Genomic DNA, 11143 nt, shown 5'->3' with positions numbered 1-11143 from the left:
AGGCAACGTTCTCTGTTCATTCTAGAGAAGCAAGCTTACACTGCAAAATTAAACCTTGTCTTTCTCTTCCAAATGCAATTAACTAGGAGTCCTGTCCAAAACCATTTCAGGTTGTTATGTGGGCACCCCCAACCTTTTTTATTTCCGTGTAACTCCAGCACTTCTTCACCTTTGTCATTGTAGCCGCTATTGTTCAAGTACCATGCAACATCTTGTTATTAAAGGACCTTTTTAATTGGAAATGAGAGCATGTGCACAGGGTGGAAAGCGCGTGATCTGCCAGGAAACACTAAAGCGGCCCCGAGAAGGGATCTTTATTAAGGATGCCAGCCATCTTGGGCCTCTCCACTTGGCAACGACGACAAAGCGTGTGCGGTCCCTATGGTTAGGCCCCAGCTGTGGAAGCCATCCTCGGACACGACCATGACCTTCGACATCTGATGTTTTTATTTAAAAACACAGGGACCAAAGTCGTGCTGTATGCAGTGCAATCGCCATGTGGTTCCATAATCATCCATTTAGCCCGGCTCTTTGGACGGATTCAGGAAACGACTGAAAAGAACAAAAGTAACGAGCAAACAAAGGTGCGCTGCATAAAAGTTAGAACGTAAAGAGACGAAGGCACGCTGCGCTAATGCTGTAGCGAGGTCTAACATGTAAAATTTCGCGGCTGGCGTCGATTTCTACAAAGCGCGAGTAGTGCCTACGGAAATAAACAAAGGCGCACTGGAGATGGGTAAGTCTGTATACAAGCACGAGTTTTTGTCTCTACCAGCGATTTACTAGCTCACACCGCGCGATTTTGATGTCTGGCGTCGATTTCGACAGAGAGGCAATACGGGCACGAAACGGGACGCTCGCGATCTGCCAGGAAACAATGAGGTGGCCCTAAAAAGGGCCGTTTGCAGGAGCACTTCAACCGCGACCTGCAGCGGCGTGGCGGCGCGGTGAGCAGTAGGCCCAGCAGTGGTCCGTCTTGTGCCCTTTGGCTCCGCACCGACGACACCGGTGCACGACGTACACCTCTCCTGGTCTTGCCCTTGAAGCCGACGCTATCCCTGGTCCGTAGATCTTGACGAGGGCCGCGACGATAATCTTTGACATCTGGTCGATGCCCCGGTCTGCGGCAAACAAGGACAGCATCGGCTCGCCAGAAGCATCCAGGAAACGATGCTGCAAAAAAAGTTACGTTACAAGCGCCGCAATTTGGCGAGTTCTGCACGAGAAAACTTGCGAAAACGTTGTTCAACCCTTACCTCGTGATTGAGAACGTGCACGCCAGACAAGCGCTTCATCGTGGCTGTCAGACGGCGGTTCAGATGGCGACGCCGGCGGTCCTCAAACCGCACCTTATGTGGGTCGTCGTAATGGAGTTGCAAAATTTTGAACACCAGCACGACGTGCTCCTGCAGCAGGAAAACGAGGTCCTGGAATGCGCAAGGCATGTAGGTAAGCGGTACAGCACTTCATGAAGCGAAATTTGAAATAAAATGCGTACCTTTATGTCGCTGGCGATTTCTCGCGGGTCAGCGCCTTTTGGGGGTCGTCGCAATGTCGTGGAAGCAAGAACTGTACAGAAATTTCAGCTGGCTGCGCCGACGACCGCACCACGCAAAAAAAAAAGCCATACCTGGACAGCTTCCGAAACGCGCGCGCCGCCGCCTACGCTCACGAAGAGAATGCCCGCAGACCACGCACGCCCGGCGGCCGGCCAGCCGGCCCTAGCGATTCCCTAGGCACTCTAGGGAGAGGCCGAGAGAGGCGCGGCGAACCCACGTCCGGTTGAGAACGAGGGAGAAGCAGAAAAACGTCACGGAGAAGCGCATCCCATCGACCAATCAGCGTTTCCAGCCTACCTGCACCGAAACGCTTCTACAGGGAGCGCACGTCAGGCGCCTTGAAGCCTTTCGCGAAAGCGCCCGCGGCGTCGCACACCATTCAGACTCCGAACGCGGCGCGAGCGGGGGGAGACCGTGACAAATCCACCGCGCCAGCCCGAGATCCAGGAGGCGAGCGGACCATCGCCGCTGAGGGAGAGGGCAGAGAGAAGGTTGCCGCGGTAGAAAGCTGCTCTGCCGCGCAGGGAAGGTCAGCGCACCCCTTGTTGTCGGAAGTGAACAGCGTGACGGAGAGGGAGAAGGCACGTTTGTCATCGCTCCTCTACGTGTACAACGCGACATTCACTGACCGCCCGGGCCTCACTACCCTAGTCAGGCACCGAATAGACACGGGTGACGCACTGCCTTGAAAGTGCAATCCTAGACCAATTAGCTTGGCCAAGAGAAAAGCACTGGACAGCGCCTTAGACGAACTTATCGACACTGGCGTTGTTGAGAGGTCTAACAGCCCTTGGGGCTTCCCGGTAGTCTTGGTTCCAAAGAAAGACGATACATATCGACTTTGCGTGGACTACCGCAAGCTGAATGAGGTTACGAGGAAAGACGCCTACCCTCTACCCACCATTTCTTCCCTAGTGTCCAACCTAGGTGGGGCGAAGTACTTCACAACGCTCGATGCTAGCCGCGGATACTTTCAGGTTGAAATGAATGAGCGGGACAAGGAGAAAACTGCTTTCACTTGTCACAGAGGCCTTTTCCAGTTCAAGAGAATGTCTTTTGGTTTGGTAGGAGCACCCGCTACTTATCAGCGCCTAATGGACCGTGTTCTGGGAGATGCGAAGTGGCAACATGCGCTCGCGTACCTAGACGACATCGTGGTGTACTCGAAAACGTTCGAGGAACACCTGCGCCACTTGAGGGACGTCCTAGAGAGGCTGAGGTCCGCGGGAATCACTTTGAACCCGAAGAAGGCACAGATCGCCGCGACCCGAATAACACTGTTGGGGTTCACGATCGACAGAGGCCGCATTCTGCCGTGCGACGATAAGCTTGAGGCTTTGCTTAAGTTTCCGTCGCCCACAGATATAGCCGGACTTAGGCGCTTCCTGGGAATGGCGAACTTTTATCGCCAGTTCATCCCAGATTGCGCAGTGCAGCAGGCGCCTTTGACAAAGCTTTTGAAGAAAGGCGAGCGCTGGAGTTGGGGTCACGAGCAAGAGGATGCACTGCGCAACCTCACCAAAGTGCTCGCTGACACGGCTGAGTTGCAGCTACCCGACCTAAACAGGGAGTTTGTGATTCAAACCGACGCAAGCGACCTGGGCTTAGGAGCAGTGTTGCTTCAGGAGCATGAAGGCTTTCTCCGTCCGGTAGCTTTCGCGAGCCGTTCGTTGACGCCGGCAGAGAGAAACTACTCGATGACAGAGAAGGAATGTCTCGCGATAGTTTTTGCTCTGCGTAAGTTCGACTACTACGTCGATGGGGTGACATTTGTGATCGAGACGGATCACATGGCGCTCACCTGGCTGAGACGACTCAGCGAGCCGAGCGGCCGCCTAGCGCGTTGGTCCCTGTTGCTGCAGCGTTACGACTTCACCGTGCGCTACCGCAAAGGGAAAAACAACGCTGTGGCTGACGCACTCTCGCGAGCGCCTGTCCAGTGCGAGGAAGGTCACGCGACCGACCGCCCGACAGCCGGGGAGAGCGAGGGACTGACCCGAGCCGTAGCCCATGTAAGGAACGCGGACCAACCGTTGATCCAGGGCGAGAGCGTGAACCACGTGGACTACGCGAGTTCCGTGGGGATCGTGTTCAGCAGAAAGGAGCTGCTCGAAGCTCAGCAGAAGGATCCGTTTTGTCGAAAGGTGTTCGACGGGCTCCGGGAGCCGGGCGGCAGGGCCGCCGCGCACAAGGAGACAGCTGGTTTTGCTGTCGGTGCGGAGCGCTGGGAAACAGCTGGTAGTGCTGTGAGCGCGATGGATTCGTATCTGCTGGATTCCGACGGCGTCCTGCTGAGGTATATCACCTCCGAGAACGACACAAACGAGGCGTTCAAGGTGGTGATACCGCGAGTATTGAGAGCAGCACTGTTACGCTACTTTCACGACTCGTGCATCGCTGGGCATGCAAGCGGCCCCAAGACTTACACTAAGTTGTGTCGCTTTGCTACCTGGCTTGGCATGAAAAGGGACGTAATACGCTACGCCCGCTCGTGCCACGTGTGCCAAAGTGTGAAGCCCCGAGGCGGACGACCACCCGGCCTCATGCACCCGATTAACAGCCAGACTCCCTGGCAAATCGCGGCGTGCGACATCATGGGACCGTATCCTATGACACCGAGTAGGAACAAGTTCTTGCTGGTGGCCACGGATCACTTCAGCAAGTGGGTTGAACTTTTCCCCCTTAGAAAGCTGACGGCACGAGTGATCATGGAGAAGCTGATGGACGTATTCACCAGGTTCGGTTTCCCAGAGCAGCTGATAACGGATAACGCGTCCTACTTCACTGCGAAGGTGTTCGTTGATTCGTGCGCTGCACTCGGCATTAAGCACAAGAAAACGACCACCTATCATGCTCAGTCGAACCCCACGGAACGAGTCAATCGCAACGTTAAGCACTTGCTTGTCGCGTACTCTGAGAGGCACAAAGATTGGGACTCCTATCTGCCGGAGATCGCGTTTGCTTTGCGTTCGACCGTTAACCGCTCGACTGGGTATGCGCCGTGTTCTCTCAATCTGGGTAGAGAGCTGCTAAATCCGATGGACCGGATTCTATCGGACAGCAGGAAGACGCCAGTCGCTTCGTCAGCACGAGCTGAGTACGCGACACAGCTGCGCGCTAAGATGACGGAGGCCTTACGCAAGGCTCGCCGCAACCTGAGCACCGCTAGGGCGCAGCAGAAAGCGCAGTACGACCGCTCGCACCGGGATGTTCACTACGAAGTGGGCGATCTGGTGCTTCGACGCCAGCACGTTCTCAGCGACGCTAGCAAACAGTTTGCGGCCTCGTTGGCGCCGAAATGGATTGGGCCGTTCCGCGTGCGAGAGAAACTTTCCTCGCTCGTTTACAGGCTCGAGGACTTGCGGTCGAAACCGACAGGCGGACCGGTGCACGTATGCGACCTGAAACGTTACGTGCAGCGAGATGAGTGGGTAGAGGACACAGCCCGACCCGCGCCGCAGTCGGATAACGAGATCTGCGATCAGCCGGCGAACCCCGCGTCCCGCTATAACTTGCGCACTAGGCAGAAACAGAATCTGCCTGCGCAGCCTAGAGCGAGGGCGCGAGCCGGCAGGCAGTCTCGTTAGATGCATGAACGTACGGGCCGCTCATGCCGATCAGTGTCACGCAAAACTGACTTGCATTAACCCTCATGACTCTCGTGAGGGTCGAACAGCCACGCAGCACGCGCTGCGGGAGCTGGCCACATCTGTGTTGACCTTTTCCAGCGCAGATGGAAAAGAAGCAGGGCACATCGGAACGACACCGTTCCACTACCAGCCACCATCCAGCTTCGGCAACGCGCCGCGCCCAAGGCTCGACGCTACGCCCCGCCCGCGACCTGCAGTTGCCACCCTGGCCACCCCGGCTACCTGCCACAACGCATCGGAGCTGCCCACCCGTCGACTGTGCGCCACCGCCTGCGGGGCCCCATTACCACCGCAACCCTGGGTCCTCGCCTGCTGACCAGGTATGCCAGGGCAGCCCAACCGCGGCCCCAACCATAAAGCGCCGCAGCCCTGGCCCCTGAAGCCACCTGACCCAGTACCTCAGGGGCGCAGCCATGGACCTGGCCTCCAAGCCATCCCAGCCGGCGCCAAGGAGGCGGTCGACCGAATTCGCCGGAACGGCGCAGCCGCGCGCACTCGGAAGACCGTGAGAGGGAGCAAGATTCCAAGCGTCATCGTGCGGGAGGCCAAGCCCTCGGAGCGAAGCAGCTGATCGGCGGGGGCGTGGCGCGACCGTCAACCGATGCACCGGCGGGAGCTGAAGAACTTCGATCCCAGGATGGCGGAGATCAAGTAATGTTGCCCCTGTTTCTGTGTTCGGGAGGCTTCTTAAGGAGGGGAGGATGTGGGATACACTGGTATCCCCTCCTCGTCCCCCGCGCCAGCGACGACCGTGTCTTACACGGGCGCGCTGGCCGCCAGGAATGTGGAGAGAAGGCACCCCCGCGACTCTGCTCATTTCCGCCCCAGCACTGACGTGACGTCACGGCAGCGCGCCGCCTTCTGCGGAGTGGGTAGCACGCCTAAGCTTGGCGGTAACGATTTGCTGCCAGGGAGGCAATGACCGAGGGGATAAAAGGGTGATTGCGCGGCGGGAAGGGGTCTCTCGCCGCCGGACCTTACCGAAGTGCCCCACGGACCCCTTTCGCTGCCCGCCGGCCCCCGAACACCAACGCCGGTCGACGTCAACGGCTTGGTGAGCTACGGAACATCTATTTTACGGATAGAACATTCTTCCGCAGTGTGCTTTACCTCGCGTTAGGATAATAAACTATTTCCTAGCGTGCCCTGCCGTTGCCTATTTCGTCCGGACCTGCCGTGGCTGCGACTCTGCGCCACGGGTTGGGGAAACGTGTTGCGTGCTTAAATAACGCCTGCGTGTAGCTTGCACGGAAGCTCGCCTTCCCGGCCGGCTGGACGCAGAGTGACCCCATAAGGAAAAACGCTAAGGCGCCCGTGTGATGTGCGATGTCAGTGCACGTTAAAGATCCCCAGGTGGTCGAAATTATGCCGGAGCCCTCCACTACAGCACCTATTCTTCCTTTCTTCTTTCACTCCCTCCTTTATCCCTTCCCTTACGGCGCGGTTCAGGTGTCCAAAGATATATGAGACAGATACTGCGCCATTTCCTTTCCCCAAAAAACCAATTATATATTCTTTAGATTGCTTACATAGCCTCTCCAGAATGCAGATGACTCATGTACTTACTGAGTACTAGTTTCCTATATCGTTGTACAGGCAACTTTTTCTGGAGTTTCTTGACAGCAGCATTTTAAAACGTGTGAAGCGTATGTGCATTTCATCTGCGGCAAAAGAAAGTTATCTATAATGCGCACATCGATGCTGCTGTTCAAGGCATGGCTTCATGCTAAGGAGATGCTTGTGTCGTATGGTAAATTGCCGCTTGTGCAATACACCAGAGGCCATTCACCATTGTTTTATTCTGTGCAATAATGCTATGTTTTTCTGAGACATATTACAGCGAAAAGGTGTACATTCAAATAACTACCTACAGTATCCGTTCTTTGCCTGTGGAGAATAACTGTGTTGTGCCATGTGATCTATTTACGTTGATGGAACCCGTATGATTGACCACCACGCCGAATCACCGCGGCCATCAAAATGTTTGTTCAGTGAGCAAAGCGCTTTGGCGCGGGGAGTATATGCTACCCTTGAAGAGCCCCTGGCTGGCTTCCCTGTCTTGATGCATGTGTGTACCTCCAAGAATTTTGACTGTTGGGAATGTGAGGACGCGCGGGAGTATGGCGGGCTTGTATTACGCAGATTGGTGTTTGGTCGGATAAGCATATTCAGATTTTCCTTTTCGGCAAATTTTTCATACAATAAAGAAAAAGCAAGTTGCAGCGATGGCATAGTGCTCTTATGCAGTGGCCAGTGAAGCTCATGTTTTCGCACCGCCACTGGTTCCAAACCCGCGGGTGTAGCTGGCCTCAGACAAACAGACAACGGGTTTCTTTCAAGATTGAAAGCCTTAGTTCTAGCGCATTAAAAAGGTGTGTACACGACACCACTGCTAGTTTCAGTTGCAGGGAAAGCGCTAAAAAGATAAATTACGGCATGGGACCAAGGTAAAGCGAAGGAAAGGAGGTCAGAGGTGATTCCGTACATTTATGCACTCTCGTGTAAACTGAAAAAAAAACTTGCCGAAAGGTATGATGTAAAAGTTTTTTCCGCACCAAGAAAATTAATAGGTGTGCGAAATTGAACGAGGAAGGCAAGCCTAAGAAAAAAGCGGGTTGTGTTGTCAAGCACACAGAAAGGTTCGCCTAATGCTGCGAAGGTGTTGTTCATAAGATATGGGTATCATGGGCCATGCTTATGTGGGTAAGACTGGCACATCCCTTAATCAAATGCTTAGGGAACGCAAATGAAAATGTAGCATAATCAGCGAACTGGGAAAACTTGCGTCTCTTTGCGTCCGATGTGACAAATGCACGCCTGACGCATCAGAGTGCGGTTCTGATTAAACTGAGAGATAGGCTTATTAGGGAGCTGTGAGAAGCGTACGTCATGAAATCAAAAAAAGAACGGTCATGTGTTAGCGACCCATCTGTTATCCTTCTGAAGCAAGGAATGAAATACCTGGGAAAAAACAGTGGAGTAGGCATAGTATTGCATGAAATAGATTGTGCTTGTCGATATGATAACACAGATGACACTTAACTTTGTCTTGAATTTTATTGTCAGATGAGGCACCTAAATATGTATGTACTCCGGAAGCAAAAATAATGTTTGGAAGTTTTCGCATCAGTGTTATGTTGTTTCCCTGCTGCGCTTCAGTGTTTAAAACCTTTACCCTGTAGTGGGCGTAGCCACTCTGATGGTGACGGTGATGATGAAGAGGTGATATTCATTTCGTCATATCAAAATATTAAAGGCTTCGAAAATGAGCAGCTCAGCGGGACTGGTAGGGACTCAAAAGGGGAAGAGGTTTTCTTTCCTTTGTTTTTTTTCTGCCTCCAGGCTGCATGCAGTGGGCAGGAAGATTCGAAGAACAATGTAGTCAAAAGTTTAAACACAAAGCTTTCATCAAAATGCTCACTTTTTTTCTGGTTCTGTCAGTGCCACCCGTTCGCAGCGCGACGACAATGGCAGCCCGGATGCCTCTGCCACCCAAAGTTAAACGTCTTTTCCTGAACGTGCCTGAACCTCCGCCTCCCGACGCCTCCGGGATATAAGCGCCCGCTGATCTCTTCCCCGATAGAACCAGTGCTTCCATCACGTGCACAAGACCGGCGCCATCAATAAAATATACTCGCAACACGCACTCAGTCGGTGCTTTTACATGCGTTTTATTTTCGCATTTGTTCCGTGTTTGCGCTTGTTGAAAGCCCCATCACAATTTTATTCATGAATAATTATGATGGTCGGACAAATTCAGCGTGGCGTCAACGTCCTGTTTCTTCCACAGTTTTCGTCGCATTCGAGCCGCCACATACTCTTCCGGACTTTCGAACAATCATGTGTAGCTGGTGTAGCCGATTAAGATGGTATCGATTGTGACAAGAACTCGGGGTACGTGTCCAGGACAGAACAACTAGCGCTAAGAGATATGTGGTTCTCAGAGGTGTTTCGATGCTTATAACCGTGCTCATCAATAATCAGGACATTGTCACGGAATGGAGACAGCAGTATTGCACTCAGAAGGGCAGTGAATGATCTCGAAACGAAATTCTTCATTGGGCTGACTTGCGTGCAAGAAGAACAGGGGCTGTATTCTATAAGCTGTCCATCTCCCATTGGCTATTTCGCGTACATTTGGTCCTCTGTCATTGGCCACTCAGATTTTTAATAATTTGTGGCACGCGAACCGCCCACTGGATGGTTCGCGAACGGACCTCACCATTGGCTATCGCATCCAGTGGCAGCCAATAGTAAGTTCTGGTCACCAGCCACCCATTTGTCGGGTCGCTTCCCTCAGACGCTTGAAAGCCGTGGGTATATCTAAGTGACCAATGACAGAGGACCAAATGTACAATGGAAAATAGACATACTATAGAATAGGGCTCTGGAACAGCTCAGTGTCGGCGGAAGCAACAAGCGCGCTCAGCGGTCGTCGAAGAGCAGAATACGCGCCATTCTCGGCTGCGTTCAATTCAAACGTGACGAAGATCTTCCGCGATAAGGCACTGAAAGAACATAAAACCATTTAAGCAACGTAGAAGTAGCTGTGCAGGACTAAAAACATTGCACATAAGTCTCTTCGCATCTATCATCTCAAAAAAAGCATGCTGAGTTAAGGCGGCTTTGAGCCTAACCCGGCAAACATCGTTGAGGTTTGTGCCATTACCGCCGTTTTCAATGATCATCAGTCGGACGCTTAAAAAATTGGAAGGGACACCTAAGCTCCGCTTTAATGGTGTGACACGAGAGGGTTAAAGGGTTATAATGCCCATATACGTGAAATTGGCCCTTCTCAAATTTACATTCAGAGATGGCTGGAAGTTGTCATACCCTTCCTGGCCGCGTTTTGCAGCAGTTAAACGATGGACCACTGCACTGCGATTACAGGTGCTGCATCCGTAGAACTTGTGAGGCCCAGGTTTCTCTTTCCAAGTAACGTATCGCTACTGATCATTGATTTAACTGCCACCTGCCACAGTGGTCAGTTTGCTAACAGTCCGGTGGGCAGGTTGTGATGACATGCAACGTCACGTCACCTAGGTGGGCCACCTTGGTTGTCGAGCGGCCGGTGTCTCCGGCCGCTTCTACAACGCGGCTGGTTTGTTCTAACGCTATCGCGTTAAAAAGAACGCTAACCAAAATACACGCCGAAAGTGCAGTCACTAGCGTGCATCAGTGCGCACAATAGACAACTAAAATATTCGCTGGAAATGCAGAGTGTTGTGATTATGCGCGCAATTGGGTTTGAGACGCATGACACGCACCACTTCCTTGGCGTGTGCGGCGTGGCTGCCAAGTTGTTGTTCATCGGGAAAGCCTTTGTGGTCCAGTTGACCTAGTCGTGGAAAAATTTTGCAGTCTCTAAAAACGCTGTAGCTGTTTTTCTCTAAGTCCTCGACGGTGAATTGTTGTCTACACCAGTAGTATCACCTGGTTCATACTCTGCGCCACGTCGTCCTAAGTTGCAGCGTCGAGTGTCCGTAAGCTTCTGTTCTTTGATCCCTAGCTGGGCAAGCCATCGGGGTTCTTTTATCGTTGACCGCTTTTCCTGCTAACCGGCCGCGTACATCATTTGCGAAAATTATTGATACCCATCGCGACTTTATACCATCCCAATTTACACGAGCCTCTAGACCGTATTCTTCATTATGGAGCCTGCACCTTCATTATGAAGCCTTTCCACACTAGGCATCAAATATAAGACTGATTTACTGCCGAGAGGAGCAAAACAGGCAACTCTAGAATATTTGCTTAAGAAGCACGAGCACCGACCGCACGTATACACCGATGGCTCAGTAACCCCCTCCAGTTCCTCGGGCTCCGTGGTCATCCCCGTAAGAACCATAGTTAATAAAGTGAAAACGTCACACCGGACTTCATCGACTGGTGCAGAACTTACTGCTATTCGTGTCGCAATTGAGCATATAAGAA

At 52.8% G+C, this 11143-nt stretch overlaps 1 protein-coding gene across 2 annotated transcripts; it reads right to left on the bottom strand.

Moving 5' to 3' along the window:
• Positions 1-865: 865 nt before the first annotated feature.
• On the bottom strand, positions 866-1595 carry LOC144100636 (uncharacterized). Of its 2 annotated transcripts, XM_077633519.1 has the most exons (3): positions 1499-1595; positions 1257-1427; positions 866-1173 (listed from the first exon to the last, which is right to left on the bottom strand). In XM_077633519.1, the coding sequence occupies exons 2-3, from the start codon at positions 1293-1295 to the stop codon at positions 916-918; spliced, it is 297 nt and encodes a 98-aa protein (XP_077489645.1). In that variant the 5' UTR covers positions 1296-1427; positions 1499-1595; the 3' UTR covers positions 866-915. The 2 variants fall into 2 exon arrangements, with proteins under 2 accessions (XP_077489645.1, XP_077489644.1); XM_077633518.1 differs by lacking the exon at positions 1499-1595 and having other exon boundaries at positions 1257-1464.
• Positions 1596-11143: the final 9548 nt, after the last annotated feature.

The sequence above is a fragment of the Amblyomma americanum genome, chromosome 8 (genome assembly GCF_052857255.1).
Source record: "Amblyomma americanum isolate KBUSLIRL-KWMA chromosome 8, ASM5285725v1, whole genome shotgun sequence".
In the NCBI taxonomy this organism is placed as follows: domain Eukaryota; kingdom Metazoa; phylum Arthropoda; class Arachnida; order Ixodida; family Ixodidae; genus Amblyomma; species Amblyomma americanum.
This window is presented reverse-complemented; position numbering and strand designations above follow the sequence as displayed.